The following is a 25,317-nucleotide window of genomic DNA, read 5'->3' as shown; positions in this document are numbered from 1 at the left end:
GCGTAATACTCCCAAGTGGTGGAAAGTTACCGTTTGACGGCCTATCCACGTCGAACTCATGATGACCGGACGGAAAATTGAATTTCACACCTACTGAATATATAATTAGTGCATTGTAACCTCCCTAACTAAATTTACGAAACTGTTCGTGGGAATAAAGAAAGTAGCCTTAAGCTAGTTTGTGACCATGGCTAATGGATAAAGATGATCGGCTTGGGAAGGCAGGTTTACAACGATAATACAGTGTTGCATACAAAGTTTTCACTGTACTCTGGTTTTTCTCAACAATGTGGACAGCCAACGAATACAGTTCAGTTGGCAGGACACTTGCCCGCGAAAGGCAAAGGTCCCGAGTTCGAGTCTCGGTCCGCCACACAGTTTTAATCTGCCAGGAAGTTTCAAACTTTACGTCGCAGTTGATAGTGGGAAACTGTATTTTCGAACGCTGAGTGTTCGCTGTTGATTTTCGTGAATTAATGTGCAGTCAAATGAACTTTCCTCGTACTACATACATTAATTGTTCTTTAATTTTTATATATGAGTCCGGAATTTATTTAAAGGCACCATTCATACGTATGAATATGATTCAGCATGCATGTGATTTAAGCAACAGTCCTCTGGTTTCATCAACATCATTAATCCTATGGTATTTATCTAGTCATTTCATATTTTTTATATTGTTTGATGACTTATCTACTTATTAAAAAGCGTTTGAGCATCAGTTCTGCATTAAATGTATTGGTTTTAAAGCAATAGTACATAACCAGTCCTTATGGTATTATAACGTGCCATGTCAACTGTTAAGGTCGTGCATTGCCCACAACGATAGCGGCAAATAAAACCGCCGGCGTGCTCTTACCGTGATTAAAACATTTTGTTTTGATCTGTGATACGTGTTCAGGTAGGTCGGTAGACAGAATGCTGCTATCGGCGCTTCTCCTTGCAACGAGATCTTTCCACGAAATTTCAATCGCCAATTTTGCCCTGTGAATGCCAAACTATTTCCAGTCTACGTAATAAGAAATGACCATTGAGGTAATATTTAAAAAAAATCAGTGAGTGCAGCAAAAGATTTATGTGTTCATTTTCTCCTCGGGCTATTACAGAGTGGTAGAACGATGGAAAAATAGTGCGGAAATGTTTCTGTGCACTCTGTCAAACACTCAAATATGAAATGCAGAGTAAGCATGTAGATGTATGTGGAGCCACTTTTCCAAATTTATTGGGAAGGAACGAAGAAGATTGTAGAGTCTGATCCTCCACCATGTTCAGTAAAGTGAACGACGAAGTGATATATGATAAGACAAGAAGTCTATCGCAGTGTAGATGGAGGTAGCACCTCCGGATTCATTCGAAGTAGTTTACGCGAGGACGGGGGACTTCTCGAGGTCGCATTTGGGGCTATCCCAGTTCTACTTTCATTTGTTAGGAAGTATTTATTTCGGCACATGTTTTGAAGTTGAGTAGTAGGTTGATGGCAGTGGACCAGTCGTTTAAAGCCAGCTCCCGTTGTAGAAGCATATGAAATTATCGCTATATCAGCGAACTTCTGAGCAGCGGCGTGTAGGATTTCAAACATTCACTGAAATTCTAACCAACACGCATTTTAGTTTCAGCTCTTTCAGTTCTTTTGGTATATCGTCATGAACAATGAACAACTTCCAGACAGGGCAATTTCGTAGCACCTTCACTAATCTCTTTTTTCCCCCCAGCTTTCAGAATCCCACTGTCGACAACAATACGGCAGGGAATCCAGACCACTTACATACGTGTGTAATTTGTATTAGGTTAAAGTAACGCATAGTTAGACGGATTATAAGTAAAGTATACATAGAAACCAAACGAAAAACAAGAATGAAAAGGAACAAAGGGGGAAAAATCTTTTTTTATCGTATCTGAAACGAAGAGTAAGCGTCAGTGAAAATTGAATATGGTACAACAATAGATCGAAAGGCATCTTGCGAATTGTCTCAATTTGCTGTACGCCGTGGACGGACAAAGCGAAATAATACTTGTTAAAGGCTGCTCTGAAAGATCGCCACGCAGACAAGAACACAGCATTGTTACGTGGCCTGCAACCTCCCTTTTCTTAAACAAAATCATGTGGCCTCGGCAAGCACTCGTTCCATATTAATCTTAATTGTAAAAGTTTCTTTATAATTTGGTTTAAATTATTACACATATGTTCGAGTATGGTACGAACAGAGCACATATTTAGTAAGGGCACACGTAACATGGGAAACTCCCCATCGCACCCCCCTCAGACTTTGTGGTAGAATGGCTCCGTGGCTAGCCTGACAAAAGCTGAACATAGATCAAGCATGAAAACAGGAAGAAGGTGTACTGAACTATGGAAAAAGAAACAAAATCGAAACAGTGAATGGTCCCAGCTCACATATGCGACATCGAGCAAATGTCAAGAACCACAGGGTCGTGGTTCGGTGACGGACTTCGAAACTGGAAATCCCTATTCAAATCTCCCTCCTCTTCTTTTTTTTTCACAAAATTACAACTTTCCGTTCGGTCATTGACGTGTAGGTTCTTCTTCTGTAGTCATACTATACATTGGTTATGGAATATGAGTCATGTGGTAAGAATATATCACCGTCACAAGTAAATGTGATGATTAGTAAGAGCAGGGAGATGCTGCATAGACCTCTCACAGAAATGAACACAACAAACAAATGGGTGTGAACTATGTTACAACATAGGAATTCAAGAGCCAAAACTTCTAAACGGAACGCGAGTCATAACTTGTGGTAATCGGGTGGAACAAATTAGAGATACATATACGTGTGGAGGTTCCTTCTGTACACCTCGCTGTTGCAGACGGACATTAAATCACCACACAGACACGAATTTGAATACAGCGAACAGACGCGCCATTGACCGGACGGACAGTTCGTAATTTTGTGAAAAAAAAGGGGAACGAGAGAGATTTGAACACGGATCTCCCGTTTCTCAGTCCAATACCTTGATCATTCAACCGCGACGCCGACGCTATACAGCTACCCCATATTCAGCCGCGACGCCGACGCTGCCCCAAAGTTGCACATCTTGAGTTTGGGCCGTTCACTGTTCCGATTTTGCTTCTTTTGCTATTTCAGTACACCTTCTTCGTGTTTTCGAGCTTGATCTGTGTTCAGTTTTTGAAGGGCTTTTCACTGGGACATCTTACCACTAAATCTGAGAGGGGTGCGATGGGGAGTTTCCCTTGTAAATACGAAGCAAGACTCAAACACGCGCCCTAGGTTTCGTGAAGCAGCTTCGCTGTCTCGAACCAAGAGGCCAGTCTTCCACATTTACCTGCCACAGAAACATCCGTAGTGGTTACAACAGAACACGTAATCAGTGTGTCAGTAGGCAGCGACGCTTGTCCTCTCTCTCTCTCTCTCTCTCTCTCTCTCTCTCTCTCTCTCTCTCTCTCTCTCTCTCTCTAGTGATCTACGCTGAGGCTAGTTTGCAGCAGTACGCCATTCCCCTGTTCTGTCCGCCTTCCACTTAGCTGCCACGTATGTAGTGCAGCCCACATCATACATAATCTGCCGCATGTATGACATCCTTGCTCGTCCCCTGCGATTCTTTCCCTCAGTAGCTCCTTCTGATATTGCTCTAGTGATGTTCTTGTCTCGTAAAATTTGTCCTGTCTCTTCTTGTCTGTCTCTACAGGGATCGGGTATCCTATACTCTTCCCAGTACCAATTCAATGGAACTCTGTCTCTCCACCTGATCTTCATCCTTTTTTAGCCCCAGATCTCTAGTTCTTCTAGCCGTCTTCTCTCTTGTTTTCCTATTGTCCAAGTTTCATACCCGTACAGGGCCACACTCCAAACAAATGATCCATTTCCTTATTTCCAGACTGATGTGCATGGCGGTTGGTAAGTTCTTTCTCAGATTAAATTCAATTTTGGCCTGCTGTATGCTGTTCACAATTTCTTTCTGGCTTATACCGTCCCAATTTCTTTTCAGCTTCTACCTTCCCACGTGATACTATCTCCCAAATAAGTAAATTTCTTTATCACATTTAGCTCCTCTCTTCCAATTCTTATTTTGAGCCTGTGTTAGCACTGCGTACCATCGCTACAGTCTTCCGCTTTTTTATACTCATTGCACACTATTACAGGAAATGCTTTGCATTGTGCTGAGGACTTATAGCTTTCCTGGATGTAAGCACTGAATTTGGGGGGGGGGGGGGGGAGAGAGAGAGAGAGAGAGAGAGAGAGAGAGAGCACATCCTAGTCTCACGCCTTTGCTAATTCTTGCTACTGATGAAAATTTCTAATCGCAGGCACTTCATTTTTATAGAAGCTGAGTCACTCGCATATATTCATATTTTAGACGTGCATTCTTCAGTGCTCCGACTATCTCTTGCCACGTAACAATATTACATTCCTTTTCTAGGTCTACAAAGGCAGTATAAGTTGTTTATTATTCTGTATTTGCGACGCATGTCTCCCGTTAGTAGCCAGTGTGAAAAAGTGATATGGATATTATAATGCTGCCTGATGTACCCATAACTGCAGGTTAATTGAAACGTGGGAAAGAATTTAGTTTGAAATTGCACAGCTGTCGCTGCCACGGCCATATTGGACGTGCGGGTAACAGTGAGCGTACATCACTGCTCGTATGTCGGTCATTTAGTTATTCAGATCCAGGTGTAAAATCACATAGGAATTAACTGCTGCTCGTAGATTTTGCATATCCACGGTATCGGCGTCAACTTTATCATCAGTTCTGCGCGAAATGACTGCTTCGTCTATTTGCAATAACTTTTTAGCAGCGTGCCGTTTCCTCTTGCAGATGCTATCTTCCCTTTCTTTCAGTTAAATTTCTGTCGAGTTTTTGAAAGCAAACAAGGACAAAAAGTGAGCTTTAACCTCAAGACGAAAGAGTAATAATGTTATACACGGCGAAGCAAAGTGAACCAAATTTTATTGCGTAGTCACAGTGCCCCACAGTACAAGATTCAAGTGCACTAATGTTAAAACGACTCACTCCTTCTTGTGTTCGGCATTTAAGTGATGCAGCTGGCGCAATAGTTAGAGAAATATTAGTTTGCTGAATAGATCGTTTTTTCTCAGTTACTACGAGGGAAAATACACTCCTAGTTGTCGTTAGTGTAGCATGACGGCTAAAACTGAATCATAAAAACAATTGCATGCATTTTGTTTTTGTCGTCTCTAGTTTAGGAAAATATAATTGAGGAAAATGACTCTTCATTTCCTCGAAATGCAAACTTACACAAGAAAGCAATAAAAGTTTTTTTTGTTGTTGTTGATCTGTTACTCAAGATAGGTGAATACCGGGCTGGTCCCCACGTCCCGCCTCAGTTACACGGCTCGCAGACATCTGAACACGTTCGCACTTTGCCATGGATTACACTCTTCGCAGACAGTTGGGGTACTCAAATTCCGTCCCGGGGGGTACAGGGTGGCGGCAGGAAGAGCTTCCGGCCGTCCCCTTAAAACTAACCTTGCCACATCCGATTAACCATGCCGACCCTGCGTAACCGCGGGAAAAAGGCACAAGCGATAGACAGATCTATTACTCAAGATACTAATCTGTCTCCTAAATGAAAGTACCAACCTGATCTTGTTGTTTGTTATTGATCGCTTTCAAACTATTTAATTTGTAAATCAGAATTATTTTGAAACTTCCTGGCAGATTAAAACTGTGTGCCCGACCGAGACTCGAACTCGGGACCTTTGCCTTTCGCGGGCAAGTGCACACTCCGCTGCAGAGTGAAAATCTCATTCTGGAAACATCTCCCAGGCTGTGGCTAAGCCATGTCTCCGCTGTATCCTTTCTTTTAGGAGTGCTAGTTCTGCAAGGTTCGCAGGAGAGCTTCTGTAAAGTTTGGAAGGTAGGAGACGAGATACTGGCAGAAGTAAAGCTGTGAGTACCGCGCGTGAGTCGTGCTTCGGTAGCTCAGTTGGTAGAGCACTTGCCCGCGAAAGGCAAAGGTCCCGAGTTCGAGTCTCGGTCGGGCACACAGTTTTAATCTGCCCGGAAGTTTCATGTCAGCGCACACTCCGCTGCAGAGTGAAAATCTCATTCTAGAATTATTTTATTTGCTCCTCCTAAGTAGCATAACATAACGCGGCTCAAGAGCTTTGATCTTTCTGGAAAAGCAAAAGCGCGTAAAAAAATTGTGCACCGCCGAACGGGATTATCTGGGAGATGAGTAGTTATGACGAGAAAATGTTTTTCAATGATGTCTTCCTAAAACAAATACAGTACAACGCCCTCTTAGGTGAGGAATTCGCTGGTTCAACTGCCTATATTACAGAGATTGTTTACTGCATCTTGTTAGCCAATTTTTCTTTGGGAACAGTTAATGTCGTAAATGTAAAAATTTCGTGTATTCGACTGTGATCAAAGCATGTGGAATATTTATTGCCGCGTTTGTGTTGTTGAAGAAAAAAGAGAAGCATAGGCGATGAAAATAGGTCCTGGCACTTGGTTTCCTTAAGTCGAATGTTATCAAAGGGGCTGCTGACATAAACATCCCGACCTGGCTGCGGATGGTGAGCGTGATTTAGAGCGTGTTGATGCTGGTGGTAGTGGTGGTGGTGATGGTAGTGATGCGTTGCATTTGTCGCTCCATGAAACACTACGAAGAGGTGTAGGATTAATCTCGTCAGACTGAATCATAATGAGAATTTTTTTGTCACCGAATGGCGCGCCGCTACACTATCGTGCATAGTGACTACGGCTGTGAAGGATGGTGGTACGTACTTTATCTGAAATTACCCTTCTTGCTACAAACTGACAAATCTCACTCTTATGTGAACATGGTGACAAACACACATTTCTGATTTTATTTTCAGATGTTGAGTAAATCAGTCATGTACCATTGTTGGCAGGGAGATCGCGTTCGGCAGGTTCAGCCTAATTGCAAAGATTCTTTTTCCTCGTCGCGCTCAGTAGGGATGGGAAAACCCGACCGGTTAATACTGATACCGGTGTTTTGGTTCTGAATAACCGGTGTTTTTTGAAATTTGACTGGCCTAACTTATAACAGTTGTTTTTTTTTATTTTTTACTGACAAGCCGATAAAAAACGAAATATCAGTTAGCCATAACAGCAGTGCTAAAATTTCTGGTTTTTAAGTATACTTTTTTAGAAAAAACGAGTAATGTTTATTCGCAAAATATACATTGCTTTGAAATATTGCGTTATAATCGAAAATAAGAAAAGCCATCAGTGCTGTTTTAATAACAATGCCGACAGAAAGGAGCAACAAACACATGGCATAGGAATTGGTAAAGCACTGCTGTGACAATAGTGTACCTGTGACTATGTGGCATGACCTATTCGTAGTACACGTACATGCGGTGTAGAAGACTTGCCCCATCTGGTCTTTATAGTAGTTTCTCACTGTCGCCTTCGGACATTATTGTTTTGCAGAACGTCTGGCCTGAAAGTATTTTGCGAATTGCGGTATTAGTGAAGTAAAATACTCCATTTGCTTTAAAATATTAAAAACAGGACCCACAACAAACTTGGACAGCATATGAGGAGAAAACTTAACAGTTCATTCGTACTTTACGATAAAAATAGAAAATACCTGATCCGATGCCTGCGTCTACATAATATGCTTTTATCTCCTTGTAGCGTTTTTAACACGACAAATTAACATGAAAAATAGAAGTCTTCAACATCAGTTTTGACCCTTTAGCACTGAAAATTCGTAGCACTCGACTAGTGGTGTGATCCTAGATTACAAAACGATTTTTGAACAAAGTTTCAAAAACTGGACTCCAAGGAGAATACTATGTATTTTGGAAGTGAGGGAGTCAAAATTTTCAGTTTTCGATCGATTTCTGCGTTTAATGCCAGAAATAATAAGAATAAAATACCAAAAACCGGTTATTTTGAGCGATTTTAACAATCAAGTTAAACTGGCGTTGAAAAAAGCAGTTATAACCGAAAATCGGTAGTTTCAGCGATAACCGCCATCCCTAGCGCACAGTGACACTTTATCCTCACGAAGTGTGGGAGTTGTGTCGGCCGCGGTGGTCTCGCGGTTAAGGCGCTCAGTCCGGAACCGCGCGACTGCTACGGTCGCAGGTTCGAATCCTGCCTCGGGCATGGATGTGTGTGATGTCCTTAGGTTAGTTAGGTTTAAGTAGTTCTAAGTTCTAGGGGACTGATGACCACAGATGTTAAGTCCCATAGTGCTCAGAGCCATTTGAACCATTTGTGGGAGTTGTGTGTTTAAGTGTTTCTGATAAGCGTAGGAGACTACGCATTGTGTGTAGCGTGGTGTCATGTTTGTGTTGGATGATGACGAGAGAAGGGGGAGAGCGGAACCCGGTGCTGGCACATAGCCTGCTGCTCTTGAATAACACAAAAGGGGCCGCCGAGTTTAACGTCCCCATCCGACGGATCTTCATCAACAGTGTCACATGCCCTCGTTTCATGAACAGTTGTGAAATGATTTGGAACTCAATCGAGGAAATTTGCGCAAATTCTGGTGATCGGGAGCCTGACGCCACCATCCCTCCTCCCCTTCGCCGTAAAGCCAAATGGAAAGCAACCAACATGACGTGGCGTTCCAGGCGGTTACCCATCCAAATACTGGCCACACTCGACGTTGCGTACCTTCTGTGATCTGACAAGAAGTGGTATTTTCAGTGAGGCAATGCCGTGATCGCTGTGAAGGCCACAGAGGTTACGCTTACTCGTGTGAGACCGCGGCAACAGCATCTGACAGGATTCGAAAGGGGCCTCTTTGTGTGTCTCCATTTGGCCGGGTGACCGAATCGTGTGCTATCCAGATAGTGAGGCATTCGGGATGTATGAAATGTAAATTGCGAATGCGGTACAACAGCACCTGTACAATTTACTGGAAACATGTGAAAATTTATACTGAAGGGAAACTCGAAACCAGGTTCCACGTTTTTCGCGAGCAGTCACATCCGCGTCAGCTATCCGAGCACACTTACAGGACCAACCAAAATCTCCATATGTCTATTCCTTGGAACATTGCATCGAACTGTACTGATACTGTCAAATAAAGATACTGCACTAATACACTCGTATGTGATAGTGGCCCGATATTGGACTGCATGGGAACGTGAAGACAGGCATACTCGTCGTGAAGATTCCGGTCAGCCATTTCTGGTCGCGACAAGAGGGGATCATCGTACTGTGCAGCAAGCTTCTCTTCTACCAGGCAAGCACAAGTATGGACTCCCTGCAACACTGTGGTCGGAACTAATGAATCGCTGTTCTGCGCTACCCAGATGACATTTGCGAACATTGTGGTGACCTGGAAGAGGGCCCATTCTTCTCCCCCCTCCCCTGCTCTCTCTCTCTCTCTCTCTCTCTCTCTCTCTCTCTCTCTCTCTCCCTATCTCTCGCTTCTGCGCGCTCTCTCTCTCTCTGTTAGCTACTGAAGTATATAGAACGTGGGCCGGCCAAGGTGGCCGCGTGGTTTTAGGCGCTACAGCCTGGAACCGCGCGACCGCTACGGTCGCAGGTTCGACTCCTGCCTCGGGCATGAATGTATGTGATGTCCTTAGGTTAGTTAGGTTTAAGTAGTTCTAAGTTCTAGGGGACTGATGACTCAGAAGTTAAGTCCCATAGTGCTCAGAGCCATTTTTTTTATAGAAAGTGGAAAACGTTCATACAAACAGCTTGAATTATTTACTCACTTTGGGTTAATCGTTCCCTAAACTTGGAAGAAAGCTGCTTACCGCTTTTGGGCCTGTATGTCTGCTTAAAAAGCATATATGGGAGCCCAGATGACGGCGTCAATGTCGGTGTATCCAGCGAGCTGCTGGTTACTGCCTTGGGGAAGACGGGCGAGCCCGGCTTTATGCATAATTCAGGAGGTGCCCTCCCAGACTGCCCAGCTTCCTGCGGCATATTCGCAACCTCACAGGCCGTGACGGTTCACTTAGTCAAATCGCACAACTGCGACACGTTGCCTAATTGCTCAGAATCCCTTAAAAAATCCGAAATTTTAAGGAAATCATGTATATCATCGACGTGAAAAAATATCTTAACGAAAAATGTTCCTGTAGTTCAACAGCTTCCAAAAATTTCAGTTAGCCTAAATACTGAAATGGTGCGTTCTTCTGATGGTGCTTTAGAGGAATGTCACCCTGTAGTCGATAGCAGACAGATATCAAGGGATTGTGACATGTAGCGAGCCAAGAAATTAGACCAGTTCACTGATTTAGTACTCTTAAATCGGCTTGATGCAGGCAGCCGTAACGAATAACAATTATTTGGAAGCAAATAAGATAGCCAGTAGAGATTTCATGCAGTAGTGACTGGGAGAGAAAGCTGTCTTATTGCGGAATTTAGTTTCTCCAAGTGTCCTTAGCCTGAAGTACCCTAGCGTTAATACAAAATAAAGGCAACGAATTGCCACTGTGTTACAATTTTATTTCACATCTGAACTAGCGATTTCGTAACTCACAGATTTCAAGTGCACACGATACCGTGAAACTATAGTTTCTTCACGAGTGGTGGCTAACATGTTTCGAGACGTATCAACGCGCGTAGCTGATTTAAATTCAACTATGAAAGCCATAGTTCACCAACCATAATAGTGAACATATGATGCTGGTGATGCAGAGGACACCAAGGTGAAGATACTGTTGCTGAAACAATAACTTGAATCATACAGGGGTCCATTACCGTCGTAAAATTTACAGGGTGACAGTTATTGAACTATATGAAGAAAATCGTAAATTAGTTACAAACTACGACGTGCACACACATTATTCAACATTTAAACGTAACTACAGATATTCGGATTTAGGTTATGATATGTTCGATATCCCTGCCGCCATTGGCTATGATGTGGCGCAGACGAATGGTGAAATTCTGCGTGACCCGCTGAGGTGTCGGAAATCGACGCTGTTGATGGCTTCCTGAATGGCTGTTTCAGCTCAGCAGTGGTTCTCGGGCGCTGATAACCACGCCGTTGAGCGCCCCACAAACCCAACATCATCAACATCAGCAGTGGTTCTGGTGTTACAACTTCTCTTTAATATAGCCCCACAAAAAGGAGTCACATGTGTTCAGATCCGGAGAATTTGGCGGCCAATCGAGGCCCATGTCAGTGGCCTCTGGATACTCCAGAGCCAGAATGCGGTCCCTAAAGTGCTCCTCCAGGACATCACTCTCCTGCTTCGATGGTGTCAATCTCCGTCTTGCATGAACCACATCTTTTCGAAATCAGGGTCACTTTGGATAATGGGGATGAAATCATCTTCCAAAACCTTCACGTACCGCTCGGTAGACACCGTGCCATCGAGGAATATCGCACCGATTATTCCGTGACTGGACATTGCACAGCACACGGTCACCCGTTGAGGGTGAAGAGATTACTAGATCGCGAAAGGCGGATTCTCAGTCCCCCAAACGCTCCGATTTTGCTTATTGACGAAACCATCCAAGTGAAAGTGGGCTTCGTCAGAAAACTAAGCCAAGCATGCGCATACTAATTCCCATCATGCCCCACAGCCAACGATGCAGTTTGAACATCGTAACGCAAAACATTCAGAAGTTATGGCGATTTTATGTCATATATTTCAGTAATTGCCACCCTGTATGAATGCATAGGAGCTTTGGTGGATATTAAAGAGTAGTTGTGTGTGTGTGCGTGTGGCGCTCGCGCGTGCGTGCTTGCGTCGATGCGCTCTGTAAAACATTGTTGTTGTTGTTGTTGTGGTCTTCAGTCCTGAGACTGGTTTGATGCAGCTCTCCATGCTACTCTATCCTGTGCAAGCCTCTTGATCTCCCAGTACTTACTGCAACCTACATCCTTCTGAATCTGCTTAGTGTATTCATCTCTTGGTCTCCCTCTACGATTTTTACCCTCCACGCTGCACTCCAATACTAAATTGGTGATCCCTTGATGCCTCAGAACATGTCCTACCAACCGATCCCTTCTTCTGGTCAAATTGTGCCACAAACTTCTCTTCTCACCAATCCTATTCAATACTTCCTCATTAGTTATGTGATCTACCCATCTAATCTTCAGCATTCTTCTGTAGCACCACATTTCGAAAGCTTCTATTCTCTTCTTGTCCAAACTATTTATCGTCCATGTTTCGCTTCCATACATGGCTACACTCCATACAAATACTTTCAGAAAGGACTTCCTGACGCTTAAATCTATACTCGATGTTAACAAATTTCTCTTCTTCAGAAACGCTTTCTTTGCCAATGCCTGTCTACATTTTATATCCTCTCTACTTCGACCATCATCAGTTATTTTGCTCCCTAAATAGCAAAACTGCTTTACTACTTTCAGTGTCTCATTTCCTAATCTAATTCCCTCAGCATCACCCGACTTAATTAGACTACATTCCATTATCCTTGTTTTGCTTTTGTTGATGTTCATCTTATATCCTCCTTTCAAGACACTGTCCATTCCATTCAACTGCTCTTCCAAGTCCTTTGGTGTCTCTGACAGAATTACAATGTCATCGGCGAACCTCAAAGTTTTTATTTCTTCTCCATGAATTTTAATACCTACTCCGAATTTTTCTTTTGTTTCCTTTACTGCTTGCTCAATATACAGATTGAACAACATCGGGGAGAGGCTACAACCCTGTCTTACTCCTGTAAAACATATAATTTAATAATCCAGCATAGCCGTAAAAGTATTAATATGTTGAAGAAAAGAAAACATTTTAGATTCAATCCATATTATTGCCCTGACGACAAGTGTTTGGTGCATCTTCGTTTAAGAGAGGTATATGTTTTCTTAAATTCGGATTAAGTAAAAAAATGGGTCAAATGGCTCTGAGCACTATGGGACTCAACTGCTGTGGTCATTAGTCCCCTAGAACTTAGAACTAGTTAAACCTAACTAACCTAAGGACATCACAAACATCCATGCCCGAGGCAGGATTCGAACCTGCGACCGTAGCGGTCTTGCGGTTCCAGACTGCAGCGCCTTTAACCGCACGGCCACTTCGGCCGACCGGATTAAGTATTCAGTAAGGACTGAATGTCATCTTTCAAATATGAAGTAATATTTCACGAAGTCGAGTGATACGGATAACATTTTCGCATAAGCCAATTCGAACAAAATGTGAAACGAGAGTCCGCGTTATTAAACAACTGCGTGAAACGGAATGGGTCGCAGATGATTAATTTTGAAAAAGATCGCAATTCGAACCCCTTAGAGATACGGTACTGGTGGTAAATCCCTAGACAGATTTAAATTTCTTAATTTCCATAATTACTCCTGGTTGCAAGAGTAGAATACTGTTTACTTCGCGTAGATGAGGTTCGTGCATGGGGAGATGGAAAACAAAGGAGCGAGGAACTCGACGGTAAACGCTGGGCTGTAAACAACCCGGATGGTCGTTAACGGCGTACTGGAACTAAGGGCCTTGGAACGTGACCGATACAGGCGTGTGTGAAGGGGGTAAGGGGGGGGGGGGCGCTTACGACCTCTTCTGCAATCTCCCTGCTGTCCCTAGTGCAAATTCCGCTCTAATATATCCAGAACTCATCGCGTGCGCAGTTTAAACCTCCTGCGTTGCTAACAAAAAGGCGTCTTTAGAAAGTTTTTTCAACACTACTTCCGTGTAAGTCTTTCATGACTTACGACAACGTTGGACATCATAAGTGCCAACATAAATTTTCTGTTTTAAGTCGAAAATAAAGCTGTTGTATTAACCCCAACTGACAATATGTAGTTTAAACGGCATTTCAATGGAAGAAACATTGTCTTTAACTGTAAATAAAAAATTCTCAGTTTCAAAGACCAAGTAAGACTGCTATAATGTTGCATCGTTAGATCATACATCACAGTTTCTATCTCAAATAATGCAAACAGCCAAATCTCGCAGTTCCTACGTTCGAAATTTTGTATTAAGTGTAAAAGAAAGGAAGACATGACTCATTTGCCGGCCGCGGTGGCCGTGCGGGTCTGGCGCTGCAGTCCGGAACCACGGGACTGCTACGGTCGCAGGTTCGAATCCTGCCTCGGGCATGGGTGTGTGTGACGTCCTTAGGTTAGTTAGGTTTAAGTAGTTCTAAGTTCTAGGGGACTTATGACCTGAGATGTTGAGTCCCATAGTGCTCAGAGCCATTTGAACCATTTATTCAGCATTTGGTTTACTTACTTGATTAGCTGCACCTCTTGTAGACAATTGTCATTTTTATGTAGATTGCAAGGAAAGACATTTCGTCTTCCTCCTCCTCCTCCTCCTCGCCTGTTCCCTTTTTCTTACGGGTTGGCATTGTTGCATGCATTTTAGTGACATAGTAGCTGTATGCGCTGCCTGACGCCACCACTCTCACGGAACCTACATACCCCATCTGCCTGCGACTAGAGTAAATCTCATGTTCAAGTGTGAGTCTGTTTTCTGTTTGTGTAGCGTTTAAGTGAGGCGGGACGTGGGTTCTAGCCCGGTATCCAGTTAGTTTGTGTAAGAAACCGCTAAAAGCCACATCCAGGCTGGCTGGCAGACCAGTACTCCATTCGGGGCTGGCTTGGCTTCCCGAATACCGGAAACATCGCGTTAACGCACTCGGCTCTCCGGACGGGTCTATGTGTTTAACAGTTTGAAAGCCAGTGACATTACAGGAATTTTATATAACATTTACATCCTCATGTTGTGCAAACCACTGTGATGTCCATGACAGAGGGTGCTTTCAGGACTGTTTCACATATCAGGGTTCCTTCCATTTCCATCCGAGTACAGAGAGCGGGAAGAATGAATGCTTAAATGTCTCTATACGTGTTGTAATTCGTGTAATCTTGTCTTTACGATTGCTGCGGGAACGATATGTTGGCGGATGAAGAATATCCTTCCCTTAGTATGGCTTTCTGAAGCTCCGTAAGTATTATTTCGCAGGATAAGTTGCGAAAGTCTTCAAGCGCCTGCCAATTCAGTTTTGTCAACGTTTCCCTGACGCTCACCCGTGAGTCAAATATCCTGTGTCCATTCGTACTGCAATTTTTTGAATGTTTGGAGTATCTCTTGTTAGTCCTATTTCGCATAGGTCTCATATTCTAGGATGGGGCGCAGAAATGATTTGTAAGCTGTTTTCTGTGAAGAGTGACTGCGTCTCGCAGTTTCCTGTATGAATCGAAGTGTGTGTGTGTGTGTGTGTGTGTGTGTGTGTGTGTATTTGTACGAGTCAACTAATTCCAGTTCTGATTCACTGATGCTTTGTTAAGTGCAGAATTTTACATTTCTGGGGATTTCAAACAAGTTGCCAGTCGTTTCACCATTTTGAAACATTATCAAGATCTGACGAAATATTTGTGTAGCCTTTTTCCTATACAAATTCAACATAAACAGCTGCGAAATCTGAAAAATTTCTGAGGTTGCTATTGATATTCTTCTATCAAGTCATTAACATAGATTATGAACAACAAGGGTCCCAATACGCATCAGTGAGGCTCGCCTGAAGTTACTTCTACCTCTCCACCTAAGATAACATACTGTGTCCTCAGTCCAGCCACACATTTTGTTTGATCCCTCCATATAGTCGGACTTTGGTTAATAATCGTTGGTTTAATACTGAGTAACAATTGTGATTCTTAGCTGTGTTACGTTTCATATAGTTAAAAAAGCAGCTTTGTATGTGAAAATTGTGCCTTGTGGAATATGTGTATAGATTTAGTTTTATGATAGGGGCTGAAGAAACCCTTCAGGTTTTCTTTTTATTTCTAAAAGTTAGCAGCTACTCGCGTGTTCTAAATGCCCTCCGACCAGGGAGTAGATCGTGAAACAACTAATAGAGTTTTCTTCGAATTGTTGTTGCAGAGATGGCCGCATTCATGAAGGCGACCAGATCCTGGCAATCGATGGTCAGCCGCTGGACTCAAACATCTCGCACCAGCAGGCCATCAGCATCCTGCAGAAGGCGCGCGGGCTGGTGGAACTGGTGGTAGCCCGCAACGCTGCCGACGAGGACGTAGCGCCGCCGTCCCCCTCCCCGTCACCCGTAGACCGCTCCCCGTCCGCCATCAGCGACACATCCAAGGCGGGCTCTGACATGGTGGTAAGTGCAGCAGCGGGTTACGGCCGTGCCAGTGTGTGTGGACGTGCTGTGACGTTAATAATATGGTCAAAAAAACTTTCCTTCCTAGTATCAAATCTCCAAACTTTCTAGATCTGCAGTATGCTCACCACACTTCGTTTCTGCTATCTCAATAAACTTGTGACATAAATTCCACTTTTACGAGAATTTGAAGTGATGTTGGCAACACCAATTTTTTATCACTCCACCATCACTGGATGATTCAGCGTAGTTGTTCGCCTCAAATATATCCGGCACTGTTTAAGACATTGTAATTCTGTTGTCGCACTATGAACTGTGATAAAATCGTCACCAAATGACTTCATAGCTGTTTTAATTAAGAAGACAACGTTATCAGCTTCGCTTTTTCAACTGAAAACGTAGTAATTTTTGCTGTTAGCATCGTAGCTCTAAAAGAGAGTAATTCAACGGCGTTTTTCTCTTCAAAATCCGATTACTGGTTTCAGATTAATTACAATATTAGGATTCATTTGCTTTGAACATGAAACCCATTCCTGTCTTATGCGGAAATACGTCGTTTCATATCTAAGTAAAGAATGTCTGATAAGGAGGTAGCAGTGTGTTGCAAAGTCGCGATAACGGTGTACACCGCCCAGTCATAGTAATGTGACCACCTGTAAAAAAGCCTGAATAACCACCTCCTGGGCCGACCGGATTGGCCGTGGGGTTCTAGGCGCTACAGTCTGGAACCGGGCGACCGCTATGGTCGCAGGTTCGAATCCTGCCTCGGGCATGGATGTGTGTCATGTCCTTAGGTTAGTTAGGTTTAATTAGTTCTAAGTTCTAGGCGACTGATGACCTCAGAAGTTAAGTCGCATAGTGCTCAGAACCATTTGAACCACCTCCTGCAGCACGGACCGCGGGGAGACGTGTAGAAAGAGTGCCAGTGAGGTTGTGTAAGGCACCGCCAGCGATGTGAAGCCGTGTCGACTCTAGTCCTGTGGCCTGCTGCGCTAGGTTTCTCGATTGAGGATCCGTCACGCGAACAGTCCGAGAGAGGTAGTCCTACAGATTCCCAGTTGGGTTTAAATCCGAGGAGTTCGGTGGCCAGGGGAGTACTGTAAACTCTTCCTGTGCTCTTTGAATCAAACACGTACACAGCTATCTGCCAAAGGGAAAACAAACTATTTGTAACGGTGGACATGGTCCTCAAGGATAGATGCCTACTTGTGTTGAACCAATGTACTCTCCAGAACGACGGGATCACCCAGCGGATGTAACGAAAACATTCCCCGGACGTAACGCTTCCTCCTCTGGTCTGGACCCTTCTGACGATTGCTTCAGAATGTTTGCTTTCTGTCCAATGGAGCATAAAACGTGATTCATCTGAAAAGCCCATGTGTCGCCAATCAGTGGACGTCCAGTTGCGGTATTGGCGTGCAAATTCCAGCCGTCGTCGCTGATAAACAGCAATCAGCTTGGGTGCATGAAGCAGACGCTCGCGACGGAGGCCCGTTCACAGGAAAGTTCGCTGAACGGTCGTTGAGAATACACTGTTGGTAGCGCTTTGGAGGAGGAGGATATTAGTGTTTAACGTCCCGTCGACAACGAGGTCATTAGAGACGGAGCGCAAGCTCGGGTGAGTGAAGAATGGGGAAGGAAATCGGCCGTGCCCTTTCAAAGGAACCATCCCGGCATTTGCCTGAAGCGATTTTAGGGAAATCACGGAAAACCTAAATCAGGATGGCCGGAGACGGGATTGAACCGTCGTCCTCCCGAATGCGAGTCCAGTGTGCTAACCACTGCGCCACCTCGCTCGGTCGTAGCGCTTTGGTTCATCGATACGGTCGGTTGCTCAACAATTGCATGTCTGTTCACCCGTACACATCACCGCAGTCATCATGACCCGCGGTGCGCCCCTGTTGTCTCGGCGTCAGTTTTAGATAGCGCCATTTTGCCACCAACGCTATACTTTAACCACAGTTGCATGCGAACTGTTTACAGACTTAGCCGTTTCGTAACTGCTTCCACCCTCGGCTGAAAAGCCAATCATCATGCCCCTTTGTGCGTCAGATAAGTTGCTCCGTTTCCATATTACGACTACGACTGCACTGTTTCCCACGTCCCTCCGACATACGTCATATACCCTCCACTGTTAGTGCTGCCACCTGTCTCTTGTGAATGCTTATTGCACGTTGACGTCGAACATAGATGGTGGTCACATTAATGTGACTGGGCCGTGTAAAAGGGGCGTGGAGGAAACGTAGCTGTCATTTGTCTGTGTCATTCTCGTGTGTCGAGTGCTGGTTAGTTTGAAGGGGGGGGGGGGGGGAGTCTTTCAAAGAGGAAGAGAAACTAGATGTGCTGCTAACTTACGGAGAATCCAGAAGGAACACGAAAATGAGTTGAGATACACGTACAAATGTGTTTCGACTGACGGTGTCCAACAAGAACAACAATTCCGTGAATGTGTCAAAAATTGTTCGTGGAAGAGCACTGGAATACTACACAGAAGGTGAGAAGGCGGCCTGCAACGACCGGAGTGAAAGAAATAGGTATTCCTGCAGCAGCTGCTCATAGTCCGCACGTTAGCTACAGGGAAATTACGATTGCCTCTGAGATAAGTCAGCCTCGCGTTTTTCGCATTTTGCGCGCACGCGCACAAACAGCTTCCATCCACATCTTGTGTCATTTCACACGCAGATTAACTAGCGGCACAGCAGAAGATGAATGTAGATGAATGCTGTTGACTACTTTCTTATGGCTAGTAAAGGGATCACACAACTCTTTCCTGATCTTTGGATAGGACGAAAAGGCGTTGACCTGCACGTTCGTATTATTACTTATTTATTTATCACATGGATATACATATAGGATTCCCAGCAACATTTACCCAATAAACTACAAAAGGAGTCTGCAAGAGCCCTGGCCTCAATTGACCTTCCAGAGTGATGTCAAGAGAGTCTGTACATTCCAGTTTTGTTGGAGAAGCAGTAATGTTATCCTGCCAGCCCCCACTGAAAGGTCTCTTTGGGGCAGTCCTCTACAACGTGGTCAATTTTCTGCTCAGAAGCTTCGCGTCAACGTTCGTGTAATTTAACACTGGGTGAAAACAGAATTACGATGTCTTAGACGGTTCAGAAAATGTCTGTGATCAACGGCTTGCATATTGAGCAAAATATTATACAAAATGCGAGCGCGCATCTTTTTAGCGTCCATTCGGTGCGATTATTACAAGAATAAGGACAACTAATATGTTTTTTCTCCTTGCATCGGCAGCAAATGAAAATAAATCGACAGTAAATATATATAAGCTCAAGTCAGAGCCTAATCAATATTAAAAAAAGCAGTTAGCTACATCACAACCACGATATTGAAGAGACTGTGTTACGTCAGGGTCGGGTGTTGGATGGCCGGGGGGCAGGAGTATAGTGAGATATTAACACGTTATATGTTTAAATTAGAGGAATCCATGTCCGAACATTATGCAAACAACTATTCATATTTTATACACAAACAAGTTTCAGCACAATTGTGATTCTGATATTGTTCTTTACAATTTTAACTTATGTGAAATCTTTTTTGTGTTATTATACAACTTGTACTAGCTATTTTTGTTGTAACTATCCTCATCTGCATGCTCATCCATTGTAGGAAACAAGCAGATAGTTTAAACTTGCATATTACAATATTCTGCTTCGCAAAACACGATGTTCTTCTTGCCGATCTGTGATTTTATTTTATGAAGTTTGAAGTTGTAACTGGCAAAAGTGATTCATCCGAAAATACACCAGTTCAGTGTATTTTCCTACAACAGATGAGCGCACAGATAAGGACAGGCACCACAAAAATAATCATGGCAAGCTGCAGAATAATACAAAAAACATTGCAAGGAATAAGACCTGAATAAAAGTACCCACTGATGACGACACAAATGTGGTGAATAATATTTGGGCATAAATATGAGTAGGTGGTTCCGTAATAGGTGGACCTGAATTCTAGCAATTTAATCTGCAAATAAGGCTAATGTTAGGACTTCAAAACCGAACGGTGATGATAGTACAAATATTGTGGCCTCTATTTAGGGTTCCGTACCTCGATCAGTAGAAACGGAACCCTCACAGGACCACTTTGTTGTCCGTCCGTCTCTGTGTCTGTCTGTCTGTCTGTCTGTCTGTCTGTCCAACTGTTAAAAACCCTTATTCTTTGTGACGGGTAGACGTATCAAGTTATACAGCATAGTCCCTTGACCTTGTAGTAAAGTAAGCTTCTAAGTTATTGCAACCAAAATAGAGCATCATTTAAATCACATGTTTTGATACCCGAAAACTCACTCATCAAAACCTGTAGGTTACTTCCCGTTGACATAGAACCATGAAATTTGGCGTTAAAAGTAAACAACAAAATCCGGAAACTGTTAATTTGTAATTATGTCACGCACAAAAATTTTTGCTCTGTCATTTGTTTTCCGACTTCGTAATTAAAATTAAATCGTTCTCGAGAGTCCTGGAATTCAGTGTCGATAAAAGGCAAAAACCGTCGAGATTCTCGATTCCCAGGATGTATGAACCATGTGTATACATAATTAAGGACGTGGGGAATCTTCAGGGCGGGAGCCCAATGCACACCTGGCTAATTTTTTTTAATTAGTTTATAGTAGCAACACAAGAACGGAGAAGTCTGATCTCGAGAACCAAAAGGAATGAAAAAAACACATCCGAGAATTTTTGAAGATACTGCGAAACTGCTTGGAGCACCGTACTACGCTTGAACCAAACACCCAGCTGTACAGGATGATTCAAAAGGATGGACACAATTTCAGCTGGTTATATTTCCTGCACTATACATTGTATTTAAATTCTATCAAGTATATTTGAAAGAGGGTGTTGTAAAGTTTTGAATGCCACCGCTAGAGCGCTCCAGCTGTACCGTATACCGCGTCAGTTTTAGGCGAGATGGTTGGTTACTATGCAGCATAAGACCTGCGTTCGAGAGTTCAGTAAAAGCGAGTGTGCGACTGTGGTGAAGCGTGCACTTCAGCGTAATTTTAACTTCGAACTTCCCGCGGGGAAGAGCATTGATAGCTGGAACAAAAAATTTGACGAAACTGGCTCTCTGTGTAAAGAAAAAGCCCAGGCCCACCGCGTGTATCGGAGGAGCACGTGGAGCGCAGTCGAGTGAGCTTTGAAGGCAGCCCATTGAAATCAACCTGTACAGCGAGCAGGAACTTGGACTACCTAAAACAACTGTCTGGCGTGCATTTGGGCGCCTGTTAATGTACAAACCATACGATCGGCAACGAGCCCAGGCTCTCCGCACAAACGATAAGGTAAAGCGTGTAGAAATTGGCGACTTTATGCTCCGAAACATGGAAGAAGGTGAATTGTTCCTTCGTCGTGTAATTTTTAGTGATGAAGCTACGTTTCCACTAAATGGAAAAAATCAACAGGCACAACGTTCGCATATGGGAGATGCAAAATCCCCATGTAACACTGGAACATGAGCGGGACAGCCGCAAACTTAACTGTTTTGCGCGGTATAGTTTGTAGACGCTACTCTTTTGACGACAGTATGGTTATTGGAGTAACGTATGAGCAAAGCAGAAAAGGGATCCTCTTGCAAGGTCGGAAATATACCGCATACCATGCACATGCGGAAAAGTTCATGTCGGAATGATTGGACGATCAATCAACACCAGGATCAAAGAATATAAGTTACAGTGAAGGTTGGGGCAGGTGGAGAAACAGGCCGTGGCAGTGCACGCACTATATGAAACCGACCACGTAGTAAAATTCGACCACACGGAAGTTTTGCCGGCCGCTATGGCCGAGCAGTTCAGGCGCTTCAGTCTGGAACCGCGCGACTGCTACGGTCGCAGGTTCGAATCCTGCCTCGGGCGTGAATGTGTGTGATATCCTTAGGTTAGTTAGGTTTAAGTAGTTCTAAGTCTAGGGACTGATGACCTCAGATGTAAAGTCCCATATTGTTTGGAGGCATTTGAACCACTTGAACGAAGTTCTGGCTGTAGAGAAGAACTATTACACCTGCTTGTTCAGAGAAGCTATAGAAATACGTGGGTCACTCCAAAAGAAATGCACACTATTTTTGTAAAATACAGTTTTCATTCTGCATGTGTGAAAGTTGTACAGTGTGTAGATACATCCTTACCGCTTGTTTTCAAACTTAGTTCAACCTGTTCCCGTGAGTGGCTGCGTCACAGCATGTCTTCAAGATGGCTGCTACACTTGCCATTCGTCAGAAGCAACGCGCTGTCATAGAGTTCCTGTGCTGTGAAAATGAGACTGTGGGAAACATTCACAAGAGGTTGAAAAAGGTGTATGGAGATGCTGCTGTCAATCGCAGTACAGTTAGTCGGTGGGCAAGCAGGTTACGTGATGAAAGCGGGCACGGCAATATTGAGGATTGTCCTCGCAGCGGCAGGCCTCGTACTGCAGACACTCCAGACAATGCGCAGAGAGTTAACGAATTGGTGACTGTTGACAGACGCATCACAGTGAACGAATTGTCACGCTACGTTGGGATAGGGTTGGTTCAAATGGCTCTGAGCACTATGGGACTCAACTGCTGAGGTCATTAGTCCCCTAGAACTTAGAACTAGTTAAACCTAACTAACCTATGGACATCACAAACATCCATGCCCGAGGCAGGATTCGAACCTGCGACCGTAGCGGTCTTGCGGTTCCAGACTGCAGCGCCTTTAACCGCACGGCCACTTCGGCCGGCTTGGGATAGGGGAAGGAAGTGTTTGCTGAATACTGAAAGTGTTGGCGTTAAAAGAAGTATATGCCAGGTGGGTTCCCAGGATGTTGACATTGGCACACAAAGAAACAAGAAAAACGGTATGCAGCGAACTTTTTGAAACAATACGACAATGGTGGAGATGAATTTCTTGGAAGAATTGTGCCAGGTGATGAAACATGGCTCCATCATTTTTCACCAGAGACGAAGAGGCAATCAATGGAGTGGCATCATGCAAATTCACCCAAGAAAAGAAAATTCAAAACCACACCTTCTGCTGGAAAAGTTATGGCTACGGTATACAGGCGCTGGTTCCAAGATGGCGTAAGGCAGTTGAGAAGGGTGGAAATTATTTGGAGAAATGAAAATATTGTTCCTAAAGGATGTATCCACACACTGTAAAACTTTCAAACATGTAGAATAAAAGATGGATTTAAAAAAAATAGTGTGCATTTCTTTTGGAGTGACCCTCGTACAAAAACACGGGAATAGCTTCAACAAGAAAGAACAAAGCCTCCAGATAAACGGATCCTGGCTTCCCGTGCCGCAGCGAACGACCGTCACAGGTAGCAAGAGGAGAAACGCGCCGGAAATGACCGTGGAGAAGTACTCGGACGTTCGCGCGCCAGGTACATATAGTCTGCAGCCGCGAGCTCGGTTCCAGCTCACCACAAGGAATGGAGGGTTAAGCTTTGATATTGTCAGCCACTCATGCTGGCGCAGCGTCAGAAAAATCATCAGACGAACGTCGGCCGAAGAACCCGAGACAGAAGCCAATAGGCAGTCTGTCACATTCTTCGTCGACTGTTGGAAGAATTCAGCTACCGTCTAGACCAGTGGTTCCCAACAGGTGGTCCGCGGACCCCCAGGGGTACGCGAGCTATGCCAGAGGGGTCCGCAAGATGCTATTAGAATAAAAAATGTATTAAATGTATTTCGTATGATAACAGATTTTTTGTTTTCGCCGCTTCCTGCATGGGAAGAGCTTTAGCGAACGCTAACTTCTGCGTCTAGCGTCTTCCTAGAGCCAACTGACTCCAGCACACTCTAGCGCAAAACTAGAATTAGTTAGAGGCAGATAGTTCCGCTGTATGCCGTTAGACTGCGCGCGCTGCCTCTTTGCAGCGGACAGCCACTTTACACAGAAACTCGCATTTCAGACGACAGTCGGCCATAGTTAATTTATTGCCAGTGCTTTCACAGACCGTGTTGTTTACATATTCAATATTCTGTACTAAAACAGTAGTGTTTGTAAAGCGTTATTTTTCGCGGAAGCTACAGTTCGCGTTGTTAAAAATGGACCGTTGGTTAAAAAGTGGTGATACGACGAGGTACCAATCATAGTCGATGAGGGGGTCCTCGAGAAAATTTTGTTGGGAACACCTGGTCTAGGCTGTAGGCCTTATCCGTGCAGCCGGAGGAGGGCATATTGATCACATGTAAACTTCCATGCGTGTACAGTATGTTCGGAAATTCCCGTTTCAAACTTCTAGAACGTGTAGAGGGGAGTGGGCTCATAATGTTTTGAAGAGGAACTAATGTCCGGAAACGTCAGCCAACGACGCTACAGAGCAAGTCATAGGCGCCGGCGCCTGTAAATGCATATACAGGCCGATTCCGTGATGATGATACAAACTTTCGAGGATGATGAAGATGGATAAATGTATCAATATGAAGTTAGGGTCCTTGGTTCATAAACGAACGAGTCGAAAGTCATAAGCGAAAATCATTCTGATACCTCTGACAGTGGAATACGTGTACCGCTACTGTTGTTGCTTAAGATTGTAGGGTATGCAACTTTCACAGGTGGTAGTATGGACAAAGACAAAAAAAGTGTTGTAAACAAGGGCTCTAAAATGCATACCTTAAGAGCTATGAGCACTTGTTCAATAGAAGAGATCTGCACCCCAGCGAAGATGAGCAAGTGCTCGTAGCTCTTAAGGTATGCATTTTAGAGCCCTTGTTTCCCCGTCATTTTTTTCTTATTTTGTCCATCTTACCACCTCTGGGAGTTGCCTACTCTACAAACTTAGCAACGATAGAGGTATCAGAATGATTTTCGCTTATAACTTTCGAATCTTTCGTTTGCAAGCGGGAGCTCTTACATTTATCCGTCTCCATCACCGTTGAAAGTTTGTAATGTCATCACGGAATCACCCTTTATATACATACATTTACAGGCCCGGCGCCAATAACTTTAACACTCGTTAGCGTCGTTGGACGACGTTTACGGAATAGGTCCCTATTCAAAACACTATGTATTCAGTTCCCTCTGCAAATCCTAGAAGTTTGTAACGGTAATTTCCGAACACGCTGTATACTCAAATCTAATGTACGGAATTAAAACACAACATAATTTCAGGAAATGTAGCCAACTGATCTTTTCCATGTATTTTAATCACACGGTACTCGCCAGGTGAGTGGCACGGGGGGGGGGCGGCTATGGGGGCTGTAGCCCCCCCCCCCTCCCCAATGGAGTATCGTATTACACTGGATAAAATGACTTCAGAAATCAGCGAATATATTACTCCAACAGATTCAATCATTTTTTTAATAATTATGTAGCAACATAGGTTGCAA

At 43.9% G+C, this 25,317-nt stretch overlaps 1 protein-coding gene across 3 annotated transcripts in view; it reads left to right on the top strand.

Annotated features, from left to right (window-relative positions):
• LOC124613182 (patj homolog) overlaps positions 1-25,317 on the top strand; it is a 475,849-nt gene that overhangs the window by 332,688 nt on the left and 117,844 nt on the right. For all 3 annotated transcript variants that reach the window (XM_047141824.1, XM_047141825.1, XM_047141823.1), the window contains one exon: positions 15,762-15,999. In XM_047141824.1, coding sequence (XP_046997780.1) covers positions 15,762-15,999 — 238 coding nt within the window. The remainder of the gene's footprint in view (positions 1-15,761; positions 16,000-25,317) is intronic.

The sequence above is a fragment of the Schistocerca americana genome, chromosome 4 (genome assembly GCF_021461395.2).
Source record: "Schistocerca americana isolate TAMUIC-IGC-003095 chromosome 4, iqSchAmer2.1, whole genome shotgun sequence".
Lineage (NCBI taxonomy): Eukaryota > Metazoa > Arthropoda > Insecta > Orthoptera > Acrididae > Schistocerca > Schistocerca americana.
The sequence above is the reverse complement of the archived record's forward strand: the minus strand, read 5'-3'. Positions and strand labels throughout refer to the sequence as shown.